At 44.3% G+C, this 23251-nt stretch overlaps 1 protein-coding gene across 3 annotated transcripts in view; it reads left to right on the forward strand.

Annotated features, from left to right (window-relative positions):
• Positions 1-23251, forward strand: part of NCBP1 (nuclear cap binding protein subunit 1) — a 437475-nt gene that overhangs the window by 263046 nt on the left and 151178 nt on the right. For all 3 annotated transcript variants that reach the window (XM_029603603.1, XM_029603613.1, XM_029603623.1), the window contains 3 exons: positions 9473-9536; positions 11457-11567; positions 21583-21647. In XM_029603603.1, the coding sequence (XP_029459463.1) occupies positions 9473-9536; positions 11457-11567; positions 21583-21647 (240 nt within the window). The remainder of the gene's footprint in view (positions 1-9472; positions 9537-11456; positions 11568-21582; positions 21648-23251) is intronic.

Consider the following 23251-nt stretch of genomic DNA (forward strand, 5'->3'; position numbering starts at 1 on the left):
AACAAATTTGGCAGCATAGTAATAATGGGAGATTTGAATTACCCCAATATTGATTGGGTAATTGGTAAAATTTCTAGATGAAATAATAGATGAAATAAATTTCTGCTTTATGGAGCGGTTGGTCTGGGACCAGACATGAGGGAGCCATTTTAGACCTAATGCTTAGCAGAACATTGGATTTGGTGCAAGAGGTAACAGTACTGGGCTCACTTGGCAACAGCAATCATTATGTGATCAAATTTGAGTTAATTACTGTAGGAGGACATTAAGTAAATCTTCTGCGATATTTAATTTTCATAAGGGGGAGTTTGATAAAATGAGGAAAATATTTAGAAAAATATTGAAAGGTACAGCTGCAAAAGTTAAGAGTTTACATCAGGCATGGACATTGATTAAAAATACCAGCTTGGAAGCCCAAACAGATGTGTTATAAGGAAGGCCAGATGACTGCTGGCATAGTTAAAAGATAAGGTGAAAGAGGCTATTTTAACCAAAAGAATAACTTTAAAAATTGGAAAAAGGATCCAACTGGAGAAAACAGAAAAAAGCACAAGTATTGGCAAATTAAATATAAAACATTGATAAGGCAGGCAAAAAGACAGTTTGAAAAGGAGCTGGCTGTAGAGGCAAAAACTCATAATAAAACCTTTTTTAAAATTATCTGAAGCAGGAAGCTTTTGAGGGAGTCAGTTGGACTATTAGATGATCAAGGGGTTAAAGGGGCACTTTAGGAAGACAAGGCTATAACAAAAAGACTGATTCCCTGTACATACCAGGATCATTCCAGACGGTGGTTATGTTCCATGTCCAGCAGATGGAGTCAGAACACAAAATTCCCAGGGGAGGAACCATATAACCACGCCTCCCCTGTAACAGCTCTCAGTAACGTTCTGACTCCAGCAGATGTGAGCAGAGGACTTGTGGTCCCCAGCTTGTTAGCTTAGGGCTACCTCCTCAGGGGGATCAAGTTTAAAAAAAAAAAAGAAGTTTTAAATTTACAGTTTAGGTCACTTTGCTAAGGCTCCTCTTACAGCAGGGGGAGAGCTCTCCGCTCGTGCTGGCTCATTGCTCTCTAGCCTGGTGACTTGCTGACAGGCTGTTGCCTGTTTTCTTTCTTTTCTCATTTTCCTCACTGAGGGCTCAGTTGGGGTAAGTGTATTTTTGTTTCATCTTCTTTTTCAGCAGAAGACTGCAATTTTTTGGACTCCGTTCGGCTCTCTGAGGTGAAAGTCGGTAGCGCCGGCCTCTCCCTCCTGACCCAGGTTTTCCCCCCTCCCTTTTGGGGAGCGACCGACGTCCCGACCTGCGGCCCCGCGAAGCACCATTCCCCGGGGCCACCTGCTATCGGGAGGGTAATTCCCCGTCAGTTCTTCTTCAGATCGGTGGGGGACCGCAGCAAGCGTCCGTTGCCGGGTCGGCGCTCATTTTAGGCGCGAGCCACCTGTAGAGCCTTCCTCCCCTCTCTCTCTCCCTGCGGCGATGCAGTCCGCGGCGCCTTGTGAGGGCTCCGACAGGGCCGGATTATTTTCTGAAGAGGGTCTGTGCTCAGGCTGTTTCCCCGAGGGGGGAATGTGCGCCAGCTACTAACAAGGACGTTAGAGCTGCAGACCGCGTGGGAAGGAAGCGCCAGGCCCCGTTCCCTCTCAACGCGGGAATGGCGGACATTTTGTTGCAAGATTCTGATGCTGCGCTTTCTGAGGAGGACACGGATAATCCATTCCCCACTTCTAGGCCCGTTTTGGACCCTTACTCCGAGTCTAATCCTGGAGGCAGAGGGGGGATCCCCCGGGGGTTGACCCCTCAGGATGCCAGGCCTTTTTCCCCTGAATTCATAGTCCTGATGCACAGGGCTTTTCTTCAGAGCAGAGACACGACCTTCGGGACCTGGGGACCCTCTCCCCCCAAGATACCATGTCCTACCCCCCTCCTGGCTGGGACCCTCCCTCAGGCTCGTCCCCCTTTAGTAGGCGGGGGAGCGGGGACATCTCGTGGCCCTACCGGGACACCATCGATAATACAGACTTCGTCGGGGGAAGGACAATCCCAGGACCCTGACGTGGGCGACCCCACCTTGGCGGCCCAGGTGGAGGGCGACGACCCTAGGGTCCTCCACATCTTCCAAGTGGCGGAGTTAGTTGACCTCATTCCCTAGATCCTCCAGGAAATGGATATTGATCCCCCCTCCGGAACCGGTGGGGCCTGACCCGGCTCTCAAGACGGGAGACCCCTTCCTAGCAGGACTGCGGCCTCTAGCCAAGTCTTTTCCCACTCATCACAAGATCTTGCAGTTGATCACTCAGGAATGGGATTCCCCGGAGGCCAACCTTAGGTTCGGTAGAGCCATGGAAAAAATGTATCCTCTGCCAGCCGATTTTTTGGAAATTCTCAAAGTTCCCGCCGTAGATTCTGTGGTATCAGCGGTCACAAAGCATACCACTATTCCTGTCACTGGAGGGACGGCGTTGAAGGATATGCAGGATCGGAAGCTGGAGGTTTACCTCAAGCGTATCTTTGAGGTCTCGGCCTTAGGGATGCGGGCGGCTATCTGCAGTTCCCTCGCACAGCGAGCGGGTCTTCGGTGGGTGCAGCAGCTTCTCACCTCCCAGTCCTTACCAGACGCTGAGGCTCACCAGGCGGACAGACTGGAAGCCGTGGTTGCCTATGGAGCGGATGCTTTATATGATTTTTTAAGGGTCCTAGCCCGAACCATGGTGGCGGCGGTCTCAGCACGTCGGCTCTTTTGGCTTCGCAATTGGTCGGCTGATGCCTCTTCCAAGACACGTTTGGGGTCCCTTCATTTTAAGGGTAGGTATCTTTTTGGTGAAGACTTGGATCAGATCGTCAAGTCTCTTAATGAGAACGCGGTGCACAAGTTGCCCGAAGATCGACCCCGTTCGTCAAGATCATATAATTACTCCAGAAACTGTTACCGTAACCAGCGGAGAGCACGTCCTCAGAGGCAACAGCCACCTCGGGCTCCCTCTTCTCGTTCGCACTCCTGGAACCGGCCCTTTCGTGGGCGCCGCCAGGGTAAGGAAGCGCAGGGTGCTCGTTCATCCGCTAAATCTACCCAATGATGCCAGACGGACCCGCGAGGTGGTCCCTCGACTGGGGGGTCGCCTTGCTCTCTTTTACGAAGAGTGGGTCCAAATCACGTCGGATCAATGGGTTCTAGATATTCTAAGACGCGGTTACGCTTTGGATTTTGTTTGCGCTCCTCTGGACCGGTTCCTGTTTTCCCCTTGCGGGTCCTTAATCAAACAGGGAGCCGTGCGGCAGACCCTCGATCGTCTCCTTCAGTTGGGGGCCATAGTGCCGGTGCCAGCTGCCGAACTGGGCCGGGGGCATTATTCAATCTACTTTGTGGTTCCCAAGAAGGAAGGTATTTTTCGTCCTATCCTGGACCTCAAGCAGGTCAACCGGTCCCTCAGAGTTCCTAGTTTCCGCATGGAGACACTTCAGTGTTAGCGGCAGTTCATCCGCGAGAATTCTTGGCTTCGTTGGATCTCACGGAGGCGTATCTCCACATACCAATTTGTCAAGCTCATCAGCGTTACCTACGCTTCAAAATTTTGGGTCAACACTTCCAATTTCGCACTCTTCCTTTTGGCCTGGCCACAGCTCCACGGGTTTTCACGAAGATCATGGTGGTAGTGGCGGCAACCTTGCGCCAAGGAAGGCATCCTTGTGCGTCCTTACCTAGACGATTGGCTCATCCATGCAAAGTCACGAGCGCAGTGTATCCTCGCAGTCGACAGAGTGGTACAACTTCAATCTCTGGGATGGATTGTCAACTTCACCAAGAGCAGCCTGGTCCCGTCCCAGTCGTTGGATTTTCTGGGAGCTTACTTCGACACCAAGAATGCCAGGGTTTTTCTGCATCCGGACAGAGCTCATTCTCTGCGTCAGCAGATTCAAGGATTTATGGCGCTCGAGACGCCCACTGCCTGGGACTACCTGCAGGTACTGGGGACCATGGCCTCGACAATCGATCTGGTTCCTTGGGCATTTGCGCATCTGAGGCCTCTGCAGAGATCCCTACTCTCCCGGTGGCAGCTGGTGTCAAGAGATTTTCAGGCAATCCTTCCGATTCCGAGAGGAACCTTCATCAGTCTCCATTGGTGGCTGGAACCGCAGCACCTAGCTCAGGGGGTGTCGCTGAAGGATCCGGATTGGGTGATTATCACCACGGACGCCAGCCGCACAGGCTGGGGAGCGGTCTGTCGGGACAGCTCAATCCAGGGTCGATGGACAGAGGAACAGTCGAAGTGGCCCATTAACCGCTTGGAGACCAGGGCGGTCCGTCTGGCGTTACAGGGTTTCTTCCCCATAGTACGCCATCAAGCAGTCAGGGTGCTATCGGACAATGGGACTACAGTGGTGTACATCAATCGCCAGGGAGGCACGAGAAGTTGGTTGGTCTCTCTGGAAACCGACAAATTGATGGAGTGGGCAGAGCTTCACCTCCAATGACTAGCGGCCTCGCATATAGCGGGAGTGGACAACATACAGGCGGACTTTCTCAGCCGACAAAACTTGGATCCCAGAGAGTGGGAGCTCTCGCAGCAGGCAATGCGGATACTAGTACGGTGATGGGGGACACCGCACGTAGACCTAATGGCAACCGCCGGAAATGCAAAGGCTGCCCGCTTCTTCAGCCGCAGGCGGGAGCGCGGCGCCGAGGGCGTGGACGCGCTGGTCCTGCCCTGGCCACGCCACTGTCTCCAATATGTTTTCCCACCGTGGCCCCTCGTGGGCAAGGTCATCCGCAGGATAGAGACACACCAAGGGCCGGTGATCCTTGTGGCGCCAGAGTGGCCCCGACGACCGTGGTTCGCTGATCTGCGCAATTTGACGGTGGAGGGTCCCCTTCGTCTCGGTCAGCTGACACGTCTTCTATGCCAGGTACCAATATTTATCAAGGAGGCAGATCGCTTCTGTCTTGCGGCCTGGCTTTTGAGAGGCGTCAGTTGAGGAGGCGCGGTTATCCGGAGCCGGTTATTTCAACGCTACTGAAAGCAAGTAAGATGTCCACCTCTGTTACCTATGTTCGAGTCTGGAAGGTCTTTGAGGATTGGTGTGGAGCGAATGACATTCTTCCCATGCAGGCCTCAGTGCCACAAGTCCTTTCCTTCTTGCAGGCAGGTTTGGATTTGGGTCTTGCTTACAATTCTCTTCGGGTTCAGGTGGCGACCTTGGGGGCTTTTCTCCCCTATCCTGTCGTGAACCATACCTTCGTTTCACGCCTGAAGGGGTTTCGCTGAGGACAGTTCCTTCTTTTCTCCCTAAAGTGGTTTCGGCATTCCACCTCAACCAATCTGTGGAATTACCATCTTTTGCCTCTTCTGAGTCTGGAGACCTGTGTAGACTGGATGTATGGCGGTCTCTGATATGCTATCTGGAGGTGACTAATGATTTTTGGCTCTCCGATCATCTGTTTATCCTCTGGTCCAGACCCCGGAAGGGTTGCATGGCCTCCAAACAATCTATAGCGCGGTGGTTGAAGGGAGCGATCATAGCGGCGTACCTTGGCGTAGGTAAGTCCCCTCCGCTGGTTGTCAAGGCTCATTCTCTTCGAGCCCAGGCGACATCTTGGGCGGAGAGCTCCTCCGTCTCCCCTCAGGAGATTTGTAGGGCGGCCACCTGGAAGTCGATCCATACTTTTGCGAGACATTATCGCCTGGACGTCGGTGCTCCATCGGGCGGTCAGCTTGGAGACAAGGTAATATGAGCAGGGCTGTCTGCGGCCCACCCGTGATGGGAAAGCTTTGGTACATCCTACCATCTGGAATGATCCTGGTATGTACAGGGAAAAGAAAATTATTCCTTACCTGCTAATTTTCGTTCCTGGTTTGGGGGTTTGCTTGTGGGACATCCCTGCCTACCTGTCTTAACAATCTTTTACTCTGTATTTCGAATACTGCGCGTCTTTTTTGTTCACGCACTGCTGTTCGCAAGTTCACTGTTCAGAATTTAGTTGCTGTTTATTTGGACAGCGGTTATTTCAATTCCTTCTTTGATTACTTGATCCCTCTGTTTTTAGTCTCTCTCTTTTGGGCTTTGTTAGTCTAGTTACTGAGAGCTGTTACAGGGGAGGCGTGGTTATATGGTTCCTCCCCTGGGAATTTTGTGTTCTGACTCCATCTGCTGGACATGGAACATAACCACCGTCTGGAATGATCCATGGTATTACAGGAACGAAAATTAGCAGGTAAGGAATAATTTTCTTATTAATTCTTTGTTTCAGTGTTTACCAAAGAGAATGTTGGAAATACTTATGCCAGAAACAGTATTTAATAGTGATGATTTGAAAGAATTGAAATTACAGTAAACTTGGATGATGTAATAGGGCAGATTGACAAATTAGAGTAGCAAATTGCCTGGACCAGATGGTTTACATCCCAATTTCATTTTTGAAAATTAAAAAAAAATGAAATTGTAGATCTGGAACTAGTAATTTGTAACCTATCATTAAAATAGTCTGTTGTACCTGAAGATTGGAGGGTGGCCAATGTGACACTGATCTTTAAAAATGTCTCCATGGGTAATCCGGTTACTATAGACCAGTGAGCCTGATTTCAGTGCCAGGAAAAATCATAGAAACTATTTTAAAGAAGAAAAATGAAGAACATTTATTTATTTATTTATTTATTTATTTAATTTCTTTTACTATACCGATGCTCAAGACTAGGTCTTATCGTACCGGTTTACAATGTAACTGAGGGGAAACCAATTAACATCAAGGTAGAAAGTAAAGTTACATTAAACAGGGAGCATAAAACCTGGGCAATGGAAGACAGTACAGAGTTTAAACTAAGAAACAATTAGAGAGAGATAAATATATAAATCAACAAAAACTGTAAGATACAAAAACATAGGTTTATCCTAGGCAGTTATTAGCATGGTATGTCCAGAGGGAGAAGGAAAGGGTGAGGTTGGGTGGGGGGGAACGGGAGAGGGAAAAGAGGGGGGGTAGGGATTGGGGAGGGGTGGGGGAGTGAGAGTCAGTGATGGTTGAGGAGATCCTTCAGCGGTAGGCTTCTGCGAACAGCCAGGTTTTCAATTTCTTTCTGAAAGTTGAATGGCATTGTTCTTGGCGTAAGTCTTGTGGAAGTGAATTCCAGAACATATAGAAAGACATGGTTTAATGGGGCACAGCAAGCATGGATTTATACAAAGGTAGTCTTGCCTTATCGACCTACTACATTTTTTTTTTAAAGGGCTAATAAACCTGTGGATAATAACGAGCCAGCTGGTGGATATATTGTATTTGAATTTTCAGAAGGCATTTTGACAAAGTCCCCAATGAGATATTCCTGAGAAGTAAAAAGTCATGGAATAGGAGGCACTGTCCTCTTGTGGACTGCAAACTGGTTAAAAGATAGGAATCAGATTAGGACTAAATTGTCAGCTTTCTTAGTGGAGAGAAGTAAACAGTCACAGTGCTGTACTGGGGCTTGTGCTTTTTAATATATGTACATATGATCTGGAAAAAGATGCAATGAGCGAGGTGATCAAATTTGCAGGCAACTCAATTTTTCCAAGTTATTAAATCACAAGCGGATTGTGAAAAATTTGCAGGAGGACCTTGCAAGACTGAAACTGGGCATCCAAATGACAGATGAAAATTTTATGTGGACAAGTGTATAGTGATGCATTAGGGAGGAGCAACCCAAATTATTAGCTATAGAAGGCAAGGTTCTACAATGGAGTCATCAGCCAAGAAAATAATCTACACATCGTGGATAATATGTTCAAATCTTTGGGTCATTGTATGATAGCGTTCAAAAAAAGCAGTCTGTTAGGAATAAGGAAAGTAATGAAGAATAAAATGGAGAATGTCATAATACTTCTGTGTCGCTCCATCCATGGTCAGACCACGCTTAGAGTACTGTGTTTAATTCTGGTTGCCACATCTCAAAAAAGATATGGTTGAACTAGAAAAGGTACAGAGAAGGGCAACCAGAATGATAAAAAGGATGGAATGGCTCCCCTATGAGGAAATGTTGAAGTTAAGGTTGTTCATCTTGGAGAAGACTGCTGCAGGGCAATATGATAAAGGTCTGTAAAATCATGAGTGGAATAGAGCAACTAAATGTGAATTAAGGACATAAGAAGTTGCTATACTGGGTCAGACAGGATCCATCAAGCCCTGCATCCTGTTTCCAACAGTGGCCAATCCAAGTTGCAAGTACCCAATTGGTTATTTACTCTTTTGAAAAATACAAAAATTAGGGGACATTCCATGAAGTTAATAATTAGCTCATTTAAAACAAATCATAGAAAATTATTTTTCATTCAATGCACAGTTAAGCTCTGGAGTTCATTACTGGAGGATGTTGCAAAGGCAGTTAGCATAGCTGGGTTAAAAAAAAAATGGACAAGTTCCTGCAGGAGAAGCCTGTAATCTTTTATTAATCACATAGACTTCCGGAAAGCAGCATGGGATGTATCTATTGCTTGGGATCCTGCCAGGTACTTGTGACCTGGATTGGCCACTGTTGGAAACAAGATACTGGGTTTGATGGACCCTCAGTCTGACCCAGCATAGCAATTCTTAAGTTCTAACCCTCCATGCTCCACCTGGCCTTTTCCTAGTAGTCTCTTCTGAGTCCTCTGTCTCTCAACCCCCAGGGCCGCCATGACCCATCCTTCCTCTTTCCCCCAGGAGTCTCTTTTACTGAGCAGTGGCAGTCACCCCTATCTAAGTTCTGGCTATGGTTATTTGTTCTCTTTTCTGTGAGCCCCCGCTAGACATGATCCCCTGTGACGCTCAAGTGAGCAGTCTCATGCTGCCTTTCCTCCTTCTACTTACTGCTATCTCTTTCTCTTCGGCTTGGGCCCATGTGGCATCTGCCTTCTCCAGCTCCCTGTGGCTGCAAGGCTGAGACTGCTTCCTGATTCTTTGCCATTGGCCCTACACAGATGCTGCTTCCTTGAGATTGATCCTGTATTGCCACAATCCTGAGATCACCTCCTGGCTCCTGCCATTGGTCCCATGCTGCCACTTCTTCCAACCCCTTGTCATTGGCCCTACAGGGGTGCCACCACTGCTGTGAGTTATAGGTGGAAGATCTTGAGCTGGGAGACAAGCAGGGTGGTAGCACTGGAGATGGGCCAGGTAAAGACTATGAGTCAGGGCGATGGTAGTGGCTGGCAGCAGCTCCCATCTCTCGTTCCACACCCATATTACCTTTAAGCACCGGGCTGCCATGCTATCATGCCACTGGAAATCATCTTGTATGTCACTTGTGTTGCCGACCCCCGTACTATACTATTTACAGGAAAATGTTTGATTATTTGTTGTTGGGAAGGGGTGTTAAACACTTCATTAAAGTTTATTTAAAGCTGAAATCTAGGCTAGTATGCCTCACTGTATCTAGTCATCCTTGATTCATACATTTAGGACCACAGCCTGTTTGAAAGTTTCTACAGACCACATGGTTTTCATTTTCTTTTCATTTTTCAACAGTGCTGCACAACTATTGAGTTATCCAGGGAAGAACAAGATTCCTTTGAACTACCACATAGTTGAAGTATGTATTTTTGTACTGTATTTATCCAGCCTCATGCAGCTGGTGTAGCCACCTGTAACAGAGGGCACACAAGGAGTTTGCCTTGCTAGATGTTTTCCTTGTTGACATTGGCTAGCAGGACAATGTGGCTGGCTGTGTTTTGTTTTTTTTTGTTTGTTTTTTTTTTGTAGTTGGTGGGAAAATTGAGGGACATTCATAGCAGCATATTATAGCCTTTGGGGTAATTTTCAAAAGGATGTCCATACTTACAACTGGGTTTTACACATGTGAATATACTTTATACATGTAGGTGGTCTTTTGAAAATTGCTGCAATATATACCATTGAATTGTCAATAGGTTTTACAAGCACAAATACACTTTAAGCGCATAAATGGACTTTTGAAAATTGGTATGATAGTATGTTACATTTACTTGCATAACTCCTTTCAAAATTACTTCCTTTAAGCATGCCATGCTATGTGCACAAAGTCCCCGACCAAATCATAATGTATAAATTATCTTTATGATTTCAGCAGAGCCAGTGCATAATTTAGCACTTCCGGTGTGATAATCAGATTCCATGGCTATTTTGCAGTACTGTGGGTTTTCTTTTTGAAAATGCAGCCAGCAATGGGAACAGGACTGAATGTCAGTGCAGGCATACTCACGAAAAGTACCAGTGGGGCTCTAAAAATGCAAGCCCTGGGTGTCCGCTCCCTCCCATGACACAACCCCCATTTCTCTCCTTTTTTTTTTCTTTTTAATACCTGCTAGTTTAAGTCCCTGCACTGTGACTAGTATGAGTACTCTTAGAAGCAAATTTCATTTTCACAGGTAAAATGCTGTATTACTGGTGGAAATTGCTTTGAATATTGCTCTTACTATAGGTATATTCTGTGTGCAAAGAAAAATCTTTCTATTTTAGCTGCATTTGAATGGTTTTGTTTGTAAAGCTCCAATTATTTGTTTGCCTCACTGCTAACTCACAAAGGGAACAATGTAATAAGACCTGCGATGAAACAGGCGATAGTTGTGTGTGTGGGTTTTGATCACCACGCACGGCTAAAGCTGATGCCTCTGCGGGATGTAAAAAATAAATCATGCAAATTATTTGCACACACAAATCCATGCAGTCATGAAGAAACACGCGCGTACAGATGTGCGGCAAGGCGCTATGTAATAAGCAGCTGCATCTGCGCCGATAATCTGTGCACAAACCCATGCATAAAAGCAAATGTGGTGAGCGACCAGGGCTCCCTTTTTAATTAAATTTTGACCCTGGAATAAAAATACATATATTTCTAATAACTGTGGGCTGCAGAAAACGTGACAAATATATTAATGGTTGATAATTCACACCATATACCACAATCTGTCACCTTCCACCACTTCTGCTGCTGTCATCCTTTGGTGGATCTGCAGAATGTACCACAGCATAAGGAACAGCAGGACACAATCAGACATCTCTATAGTAATAACACCAGAGCTGCATGGACACACAACCACACCACATCAATGCAAGCAATGGAATAAAATGGCCTCCGAGTCTGCATTGTCACTTAACTCGGGTCCTGACAGTGGCGCTAAAAAAAAACCCCCCTCATTAAAGCACCTGCACTAGAATTTCTCCCTTCTAGCGAGGTTCCCTGCATTGCCCATGAATAGATAATTGCCTCCTTTACATGCCATTAGCATGTACTCGTGCAGAAAAAAACCACAGGTCAGTAAGGGTGTTTGTACAGGCTTTTTCCCCGTGCACAAAATCCTTATTGCATACCCGCAATAAGGGTATGCGGTATGGCTTTGCATGGGAAAACGCATGTACAAACCCGCGGCAGCTTCAGCGCACCTTATTACATCGGCCCCAGAGTGTATAGACAACATAGAAATCTGGATAAGGAGATTGATTCTGATACTAATAATTGCTCTCTCTTTTCAAGATAATCTTTGCAGAGCTGTTTCAGCTTCCCATGCCCCTGCATATCGAAGTCATGTATACAACGCTTCTAATTGAGCTCTGTAAACTGCAACCTGGATCTCTACCTCAAGTTGTATCTTTTTAGGCGCATTTCATGGTGTATGAAAGTGCCTGTTGCTTTTGGTATCTCTCCATTCTAAACCATGTTTTGCCACTTTTTGTTTCAACAGATTTGCAGTGTTTTCTTTGTTTTTTATTAAAAAAAATAATCTCTTAGGGAAATTAGAAACCAAAATGAGACAGACCATGTTCAGAAAATGTATCTAAAATGATTATTCAACTGTTTATATTTTAGATATATAGAATAGTACATATATATATACTGGTCCTAGTAACTCACTGCTCAGGGTTGCTTACATTCTGCCAATGTCACAATGCTCATCCTTTCCTCTCAGCCAAAGATCCTGCTCACACCACTGCTGATGTCACAATGCTAGCCTCTCCCATAAAGCCATGGACCATGCCAAATACCGCAGTGTTTGAACCACAAGAAGAATAAAACATGTCAATATATTACATTGGATGCATACACTGCTGCTATGTTTTTTTAAAAGAGGATTTTGGGTGTAAAGGTGTAAAGGCATTTGCTTTTGTACTCTTTTCCAAGGGGAGCATGGAGTGTACATATAGGTCAGGTTTAGTTTCTTGTTTTTGGTGTTTCTAAAAATCCAGAAACTTGAATTATCTTTTCATATAATGTACTAGAACTTGCTTTTATGTGCATTCTCTGTTGGCGAGCAGCCTTTACCGAGCATGTGAGGAAGTTCCCATGCCTGCATACTGCCTCGTGAGCCCCTCAGTCTTTCTTTGTCCAAGAATGCAGGTCATTGTAGCCTGGAAATATTTGGTCAAAGAGAGGGCATTCCTCACAGAAGACAGGGCAGCCCATTTTTGGGTCCTAGTGTAAGATGATGCACCAAAAGCAGTTTACAGCTCGTTCAATGCTAATCATTGTCTGTCACATGGCAGCCACAGTCCACATGGTACAGTTTGCTCATCTTTACATGAGACTTCTTCAGTGGGTCCTTTGGTTGCAATGGGATCAACTCTATCAATCTCATCACATCCTGTTGAGGTGTTGGCAACAATGAAGATGTCCCTCTGGGGTGGTTTTACCCAGGGGTCCTCAAAATCGGTTCCACCCTCTCCACCACCCTCCGAGAATTCATCCACACCAGGTGATACTGGTGACAGATTCATCAGGCAGTGATTGGGATGTTCACAAGCTCCTATTGAATGCAAGGGATGCGGTCAGTACGAAAACATAGTATCACATGAACATCTTAGAACTCCAAATAATTTGCTGTGCCCTATGGGCATTTGCTCCCCTCTTGCAAGGGAAAATAGTTCTAATTAAAACTGACAAAGTAGCAATGTTATGTGTCAACACGCAAGTAGGAACCGTTCCTGGATTTTCTCTCAGGAAGCCCAAAGAATTTGGGGGGTGCACTGTCAATCTTGGGGCCTAACTTCAAGCAATATATATCAAAGGAATGCCCAATATGTTGGCAGATCATTTCAGCTGAATGCTATGACCATATGAGTGGTCATATGGTCGAAACATATGACGACCTGTTCACTCTGTGGGGTTGACCGTCCATGGACTTGTTTGCGTCAGAGAGCAACCAGAAAATTGAGAGGTTGTGCTGTATTCTTCCAAGCAGTCCAGGTTCCCACCAGATGCTTTTCTGCATAAATGGCTAATGTTAGTAGCCAGGACAGTTCAAAAAGTAATACAGAATTGGGCAGAAATTATCTTCCTTGCTACAGCGAAGCCCAGGCAAGTGAGATTTTCTTACCTAGCTCATAGTAACATACATTGTAACATAGTAATGATGGCAGAAAAAGACCAAATGGTCCATCCAGTTTGCCAAGCAAGCTTCTTATGGTAGTAATTGCCACTCCATTCAGGTTACCCCCATGATTCCGTAAAGGGTAGTAATTGCTGCTCTGTGCAGGTTACCCCTAAGCCTTATGTCAAGGGTAGTAAAATCAAAACCAAGCAACTGTCAAACCCACAACAAAATTACTGCTAGCAAAATTTTAAGAGTGAACAGCCTTCCTGATGATTCATATAATTTTGCTGCTTGAATGAGCTTTGCTTTTGGACTTGCCCATAGAAGCAGTCCTGTGCTTTTTCCATAATGTTTGCATATCAGTACCCTAGACTGTAAAAGTCATCTGAATCCAATTCCCCCTTTCTCTCCCCACTGCTGTCGAAGCAGAGAGTGATGTTGCAGTTGCATCAAAATCATGTATGTTAATTGGTTAAGGGTAGGAATCCACAGTTTATCCTATGCCTCTTAATTTATTTACTGCTTTTGTCTTCACTACCTCTTCCTGAAGGGCATTCCAGGCATCCACCCAACTTTCTGTGAAGAAATATTTCCTGATGTTGATTCTAAGTCGACCCTCCTGAAATTTCATATCGTGACCCTTAGTTCTACTGTTTGCTTTCCTCCAGAAAAGATTCGAAGAACATGCATCATTAAAACCATTCAGGTATCTGAAAGTCTGTTTCATATCTCCTCTGCACTTCCTCTCTTCCAGGGTATACATATTCAGATCCTTCAGCCTCTCATCATAAGTTTTCCAGTACAGACCCCATACCATTTTGGCTTCCCATTTCTGGACCACCTCTGAGCTGTGTCTATCCTTTTTAGATACGGTCTCCAGAACAGAACACTACTCAAGGTGAAGCGTCACCAAGGACCTGTGCAAGGACATAATCACATCCTTTTTTTTTTTTTTTTTCCTTCTTACTGGTTATTCCTCTCTCTATACATCCCAGCATTCTTCTGGCTTTAACTATCACCTTTTCACATTGCTTCTCTGTCTTTAGATCGTCTGACACTATCATCCCAAGGGCTGTTTCCCAGTCCCTGCACATTAGACTTTCACCCCCATCACAGACAGCTCTTTTGGATTACTGCACACCAGATATAGGACTCTGAACCTCTTGGCATTGAATCCCAGCTACCAAGTCTTCGACCACTCTTAAAGCTTTCTTAAATCACTTTTCGTTCTGTCTACTCCTTCAGGCATATCCATTCTGTTGCAAATCTTAGCATCAACTGCAAATAGACAAACCTTCTATGCCTTCCACAGCAGCGTCTCTATTACATTTTCCCACCACTGAGATGAGGCTAACTGGCCTGTAGTTTCCAACCTCCTCTCTGCTTGGTCCCACTCTTGTGAAGTGGGACTACCAAGCTCTTATCCAGTCACATGGTACCACTCCCATTTCCAGGGATCTATTGAATGGGTCTTTCAGTAGACCTGCCAGAATATCTCTGAGCTCCCTCAGTATTCTGGGATGTATCTCTCATAGCCTTGCCCACTTTGTTTTCCTAGCTCTTCCCATATGTTCTCTTCTGTAAACTGAGTTTTGTCTACTCCACCCCCATCTTTGTTCTCAACCAGCAACTGTCCTTCTCCAGGGGTTGTTGGTTTTTTTTTGTGAATACCAAAGTATTTGTTTATTATTTCTGTCATTTCTTTGTCTCTCTCCACACATTGCTCCTCCTCATCTTTCAATTTCACTTTTCCACTTTGAGCTTCCTTTCTTTCTTTGAATTATATCTGAAAAATGTTTTGCCACCTTGCTTTACCGCTTTGACAATCCTTTCCTCTGCTTGATCTTTTGCTTTTCTGATTTCTTTCTTCATCTGTTTCATCAGGATTTCTTCCCTGTGTCCTCTTTTTGGGATCCTTTAAACTTGAACACTGTTCTTTTTGCCATTATTTTAGGCCTCCCCCTTTGAGATCCAGATTGGGGTTTTTTTTCCTCTTTCTTTTGTTTACTTTTCTAACGTACAGATTTGTTGCCTTTGTAATAGTCACTTTTAATTTAGCCCACTGTTCTACCTTACCCATTTTCTCCCAATCTTCTAGTTCTTCCTCCAAGAACATCCGCATTTTGTCAAAATCCGTATTTTTGAAATTCAAAACTCAGGTATTTGTGTGACACTCTACATAGCCTCCAACTTATTTGGGAACCGTGCTGCTGTTCCTTACCCAGGAGAGGGGATGATGCACCTCATCTCAACCTGACAGCATGGAGGTTGTGCCCTACCCAAGGGAGGTAGAGGATATCTTGAATTCTGCAAGGAAACAATCAACCAGAAAGTCATATGCTTTTAAGTCGAAGAGATTCTTCACTTGATACCAGTCAATATCTCTATATCCATTTGCTAAGTCTATTCTTCGACAGGTTCTTCCTATCTTCCTCTGGTCTTTGCACTTCTACTTAAGTGCTTTTGCGGCTTATCATCCATACATAGATGGAAAGCCATTCTCCATTCATCCCCTAGTTTTGAAGTTCATGAAAGGATTATGGCATACAGTACTCCAGTTTCAGTCTGCAATCCTGTGATTTTAATGTCACATTTGCACAGTTAGTGAAACTCTTTTGAACCATTGGACTCTCTTCTGCTTAAGTTCCTCACCTAAAAAAAGTGTTTTTAGTAGCCATCACTTAAACGAGGAGGGTCAGCGAGTTGCAAGCCTTGCTTCGCTTATCTGAAGTTTATTCATATTAGAGTGGTGCTTTGAACTCACTTGAAGTTTCTCTCGAAAGTTGTTTCTGCATTCCACATCAATGAAGCTATCTTGCCAATATTGTTTCCAACACCATATATGTACGGGGTAAAAGAGCTTTTCATTTATTGGACTTGTAAGAGGGTGATAGCTTACTACCTGCAAAGACCTCTACCACATTGGCAAGCATCCCAACTATTTTTCTCCTATGATCCCAGCAGGATAGGAAAGGAAGAGGCTGTCAAGTTGGCTGGCAGACTGCATTGCACATTGTTATGCATTGTCTGATCTCCAGATTAGTCTCAAAGCCCATCAAATAAGGGCCATGGCTACCTCTGGTTCATCTATGAACTATGTCCATTGACATTTGCAAAGTTGCAACTTGGCCATCAGTTCACACCTTCACATCCCATTACTATATGGACAAGTTTTGAAGAAGTGACAGTAACTTAGGACAATCAGTTTTGTGCAGTCTGTTCACCCAATAGTCTGCTCTCCACAAGGATGGCATCTGCAGTCTGGACTGCTTTTTCAGTAAGTACAATGCTGCTGCCCTCAGCTTGGAACTCTTCATGTATCAATGTTAATTCAGCCCTGCTTGTTGATGGAGAAAGCAAGTTTGCTTACCATAAATGGGATTCTTGATAGGATGAATTAGCCATGCTTAATACCGGCTCCTCTACCTGGACAATCGACCAAATAGCTAAAGCTAAGCTCTACAGGTAACAGAGGGGCTCACAATTCAGTATGCTCAATGGAGCAAAAGCTCTACTGTGCTTAGAGTGGCCTGTTTGATGCCATTGGATAATCTTACCTTCCTGTCATAGCTAATTCATCCTGCTGTTTATGGAGAACCCCATTTATGGTAAGCAACCTCATTTTCCAGTTCAAAGAATTCAGTTTATACGAGTCTGGATAGACTCTCTTCAGGAAAAGATGTTTCTCTGTCATGAGTCATATTGCTGATGGACCTAGTAAAGGCCTTCCTTCAATCTGACTGAGCGTTAGCAAGGTAGGTCCTGATTCTTCTCAGACATATGGTGGCTGCAGTATGTGTGATTCCTCTAACTTGTCTGAAAATGCTGGGCCTTCAATTATTTCAGGAGTCGTCTTTATCACACCAAATCTCTGAGACCTCCAGAATGAAAGGCTCCCTTTAGTGGTGAATGAATCCTTACGTTCTAAAGGTGGGTCTCTTGCTATTTGTCCCACCTAATCAAATGACTGTCTACCGACATCTCCACCAAGGGTTGGTAGATAAGCACCAGTGCGAGTGAATCCAAAGATTTTGATCCTCATTGAAAAGTCACCTGCAATTCAACCACCTGGAGCTGAGAACAATTCACTATGCTCTGAGGGCTTTCTCTCACCTTATCTTGGGAAAGAAAATCTTAATTCTTACAACCAAGTGGTCATGTTCTAAAAAGCAAGGGGATACAGGCTCCTACTTCCTCTGCCAGATGACCATTCGATTCTGGTCACTGGCAGGACATCACATTGTTCATTTTCAGGCAACCTCTCTGCCGGGAATCTGGAACACATTGGTGGACCACCTTAGCAGTTGTTGCAACCATGCAAGTGGATCAAGAAGTAGTGGACAACTTGTTTAATTGTTGGGGGAAGCCGGTGATTGACCTGTTTGCCTCAGAGGTTGACAGGTAAATCGGAAAGTTCTGCTTCGTGCATCTGAACGTCTACAGATTAGCTTCCAGTTTATCAGAAACAAGTCAGAATATCCAGCTATTCTATGCATATCCACCATAGAAACAAAGAAATGTCAGCAGAAGAAGACCAAACGGCCCATCCAGTCTGCCCAGAAAGCTTCCACACTTATTTTTTCTCATACTTATCTGTTGCTCTTGGCCCTTTTTAGTAACTTTTTGGTTCTAGTTACCTTCCACCCCCATTGTTGATGTAGAGAGCAGTGCTGGAGCTGCATCTAAGTGAAGTATCAAGCTTAATCGGTTAGGGGTAGTAACCGCCGCAATAAGCAAGCTACTCCCACGCTTATTTATCCAGCCTGTGCAATTCAGTCCTTGTTGGTTGGCTGGATATAAATCCTCTTTTCTTCATTCCCCCTGCCGTTGAAGCAGTGAGCTGCGCTGGATATGTATTCCAAGTGAAGTATCAGGCTTAATTTGGGGTAGTGACCTCTGTGACAAGCAAGCTACACCCACGCTTATTTGTTTACCCAGACTATGCGATTCAGTCCTTGTTGGTTGTTGTCTGAATATAAATCCTCTTTTCTTCATTCCCCCCTGCTGTTGAAGCAGAGGGCTATGCTGGATATGCATTGAAAGTGAAGTATCAGGCTTATTTGGTTTGGGGTAGTAACCGCCGCAACAAGCAAGCTTCTCCCCTACTTTTTTGTGAATGCAAATCCTTTTTTCCACATTTCCTTTTGCCGTTGAAGCATAGAGCAATGTTGGAATTGCATTAACCGTGTGTATGTTTATTGAATAAGGGTATTAATATCCAGGTAGTAGCTGTCGTTCCCGCAAGCCCCCCTGTGCCTCTTCTCTTCATTCACATCCTCTAGACTTTATGGATCCACAGTATTTATCCCACACCCCTTTGAAATCCATCACAGTTTTGGTTTTCACCACTTACTCCGGAAGGGTGTTCCAGGCATCCACCACCCTCTCCATGAAGAAATACTTCCTGACATTGGTTCTGAGTCTTCCTCCCTGGAGTTTTAAATTGTGACCCCTGGTTTTGCTGATTTTTTTTTTTTCCAATGGAAAAGGTTTGTCGATGACTTTGGATCATTAAAACCTTTCAAGTATCAAAGTCTGTATCATATCACCCCTGCTTCTCCTTTCCTCCAGGGTGTACATATTTAGATTCTTCAATCTCTCCTCTTAAGTCATTTGATGAAGACCATCCACCTTTTTGGTCACCCTTCTCTGGACTGCCTCCATCCTGTCTCTGTCCCTTCGGAGATAGTCTCCAGAACTGAGCACAGTACTCCAGGTGAGGCCTCACCAAGGATCTGTATAAGGGAATAATCACTTCCCTTTTCTTACTCTATATTCCTCTCTCTATGCAGCCCAGCATTCTTCTGGCTTTAGCTATCGCCTTGTCACATTGTTTCACCGACTTCAGATCGTTAGACACTATCACCCCAAGGTCTCTCTCCTGCTCCGTGCACATCAGCCCTTCACCCCCCATCGAATACAGTTCTTTCGGATTTCCACACCCTATATGCATGACTCTGCACTTCTTGGCATTGAATCTCCACTGCCATATCTTCGACCACTCTTCCAGCTTCCTTAAATCCCGTCTCATTTTCTCCACTCCTTCTGGCGTGTCCACTCTGTTGCAGATCTTAGTGTCATCCTCAAGACAAACCTTACCTTCTATCCCGTCCGCGATGTTGCTCACAAAGATATTGAACTGGACCGGTCCCAACACCGATCCTTGTTCATCAGTTCATCTAATTGCGAAAATTGTCCAGAAGGTCCTTTGGGAGAAGGTGAGGATAATCTTAATATCCACCTGGCCATAGCAAGTGTGGTTACCATATGTCATCCATCTATCATTTCTTTATCCAGTTCTATTAGAATTATCCCATCATTCTGGAGTACAGCAGGCTTGGCTGTCCAGAACTGTCAATGCTGATCCTCATGGTATGGATGTTGAATGCACAGTAGTTTCCTTCTTACATGTTCCAAAGAAGGTGGAGGATATTTTGTTTTCTAACAGTATACCTTCAATCAGAAGAATCTACAGTTTCAGATGGAAGAAGTTCTTGACTTGGTATAGGATTAGTCGGTGTGATTCTTTGTCCTATGGTATTAAGGGACTTGCTTTAGCATCTGTTCTGCCTCTTGTCCTCAGGCTTTAGCACCTCTTCCTTCAAAGTTTCTGTGTCAGTGAGGTGTATCACCAGCAGTTGGAAGGAGTTCTGATCTGTCTCCACCCCTTGGTACCAAAATTCATGGAAGGACTGTGGCATTTCAAACCTCTGACTGTTTTATAGATTGCAGACTCTTGTCAAGGCTCATTAAGTGAGAGCCATGGCAACTTCAGTGGGCTAACTTCAGGGCAACTTTGATTGAAAAGATTTGCAAAGCTGCCACTTGATTGTCTCCATACAGCTTCATGTCCCACTACTGTCTGGCCAATACATTCTGAGGAGACAGCAAAGCAGTTTTGTACAGCCTATTCACTCCATACTTCATTCTCCACTTGATGGGGCCAGGTTGTCTTTAAGTAATGCTCCTCTATACAAACCTCAGCTTGCTACTCTGTGCACATTATGGCTAATTTGTGTCTGTTTGATGGAGAAAGAAAGTTTGCTTACTGTAAACAGGGCTCTCAGTAGACAGAATAAATAAAACATATTTGATACTTGCCTGCCTTCCTGGAGAGTTGACTCATTATAGCTTAAATTCTGTAAAAGACTGAGGGAGTTCATGAGACAGTGTGCATAAACTCTGAAAGCTGGGTCTGTGTCAGTCGGATGTTGTTACCCAGGCATTATGGCTAATTCATATTGCTGTCTACGGAGAACTCTGTTCAAAGGTAAGCATAGAGGGTAGCATCAGGAAGCTAGAAAAAAAAAATCCAATTGATAGAATAACACAAGATTGTCCCTTTTCTCCCCTGTGCTGCCCATATTCCACTTTTCCCTTTATTTTTAAGGAGGTTCTCCTAATGAAGAAACAAGTAAACTTGCTAATGTTGCAGTTCAGATATGAATTTACATTCAGGCTTGTTTGTACAAAATATGGTAAATGACAACAGATAAAGACCCACACCATCCAGTCTGCTCAGCAAAGTGTTTCTTTTTTGGGGGGGGCAGTTAGCTGTCATTCCATGCAAGTTACCACCATGCAGAAATATTACACCAAAAATTACTACAGGTTAAGTGCAGTAAGAGGAGTACAAAATTTGCAGTTGGGCAATACATTTTAAAAAGGTTTCCATATTAACTCACCATGAGAAGCTTTAAAATACTTAGTTGTTGAATATGAGAACTCACTGTAAGAGCGCAATATAGGTGCATGTCATAGTTATTTTTACCTTTTTGCTACCACTTTTTCCTCATATTTTCATTATGACTGCAGATGAGGGTGAAGATTTTAGTGTAGCCAGGTCCAATTTCTGTCTGCTAAGTGTTCTGTTCCAGGAAGCTAGAATTTTCAATTAATCCTTGAATTTGATCTGCCATCTCTAACAAAGCCATATAGCTATTTTTCTCTGTTTTCTTTTAAAATTTGTTGGAAGACTCTGTGCACTGCCTGGACTTATGCTGCTGTGCCTGGCAGCTGAAAAATCACAACAGTGCATTTAGGTGGTGTGCCCCAGTATTTCTGAATTTTGTTTATGGTGGGTTTTATAAATTATTATTGAGCAATAGTTGAAATGTACAGCAGTAACGTAAAAATCCATCAAAATGTCTAATTTTTGTTTTAGAAAAGCATACTTCAGCATTAAGCTCCCATTTAAAAGAACTGCTGGTTTGCAAAATTCATCTCTTCCTTTGCTCTCATATAACTTTAAAAATGAAATTTGTCCCTCTTCCTTAATAGTAAAATATACAGCTTGCACAAGCCACTGAGATGTTCTATATGCGTTTGGATTCAATGAACACGACCTGCATAGACAGGTAATTGGCATACTTTAATTACAGGGAAGAATATTTGCAGAAAACATGTTCCCTTTTGGTTTTCTATAAATGTGTGGTTTCACTATGGTGGTGATATACAAAATGTGCATTCTAGAGCAAGCTCTTAAGTACAGACTGCTAATATGTTGCAGGTATCTTTTTGCATCTGCATTTTTTCAAGGGGTTTATGCTGTATGCCATACAGGTAACATAAACTTCCACCATTGTAGAAGTTGTTACATTTCAATGTAGTAAAAAAAAAAAAAAAAAGGGTAAAGTAATGGCTAGCTTGCTGATTCAGTTAAAGTACTATACACTGCCATGAGGAAGACCTTGATGCTATTCCAAGGTCAGGCTTCTGCTCTGTAGGCCAGATGAAACTGTGGATAAGAATACAGAAAATGCCATGCTGTGTCAGACCAATGGTCTACCAAGCCCAGCTTCCTGTCCCTAACAGTGGCTACGCTGGGTTGACTAAAGTACATGGCGAATCCCAGTATGAAAATGTTGTTGCTCTTCTCAAGAATTTAGAGGTGGAGAAATCTGTTTATCTGACAGCTGATTATTTATGGACCTTGTCAAAACTTTTTTAAAACGGTTATGCTACTAGCCTTAACATTTTCTAGCAACAAGTTCCATAACTTAGGATGCTGCGGGGGGGGGGGGGCTGGGTTGATAGCCATTGCCTTGGTGTTTGTGTTAGACTACTTCCAGAGGAAACCATTTGTGTGGCCCCCAGCCAGGAACTGCCACTGCAAAGTTTGGACAAAGTTGGGTATAAAAATAGGGAGAAAAACATCCCAGATGGTTGCAAATGAAGGCATATGCATCCATAGCCCAGTAGAATCCAGTTCCATTTAGCTGGAAGCTGAAAGGAACAGACAGAACCAATTATTTGGAAAGGGGAGAATAATAATTATCCCAGGACAAGCAGGATGCTAGTCCTCACATATGGGTGACGTCATGAACGGAGCCCTAGTGCGGGAAAACTTTCTGTCTAAAGTTTCTAGAAACTTTTGACTGGCCTCGAGAGGCCACTGAGCATGCCCAGCATGCTATGATATTCTCTGCCACAGGTGCCTCTCTTCAGTCTTTTCTTTTCCGCGCTGCCACTAGCATCGCGGGTCATGAGCCGTTACGGTTTTTCAAGTGACTAAATAGACACATAATTATTCTATTGATATTCTCTCTCACATAATCTCTCCGAGGTTTGTTACCACCGGCTGGTGAGTACCTCTCTCGAATTATATTAAGAAAGAATTTTTCTCTCACGAACTCCCATTTTACTCGACGGCTGTTGACTTAAAATGGCGACCGGTTTTAAAAAAATGTACCGTTTGTACTAAAACGATGTCGATTACCGACCCACATTTAGAATGTGTAGTGTGTCTGGGCAAAAACCACAATATCACGAACTGTGATAAATGTGGTGAAATGTCTGCTAAAACTCAAAGGTCTCGTCAAGAAAAAATGGAACATCTATTCCATTTGCAGCTGATATCTTCACAGTCTAAATCATCGAAGTCGTCTCCGGCCGGAACGACTAGACGCCTCTTAGTTAAAAAATCTCAACCGCAAGGATCCGGTGATCAACCGTCCCCGCC

The sequence above is a fragment of the Rhinatrema bivittatum genome, chromosome 1 (assembly GCF_901001135.1).
Source record: "Rhinatrema bivittatum chromosome 1, aRhiBiv1.1, whole genome shotgun sequence".
Taxonomy (NCBI): Eukaryota; Metazoa; Chordata; class Amphibia; order Gymnophiona; family Rhinatrematidae; genus Rhinatrema; species Rhinatrema bivittatum.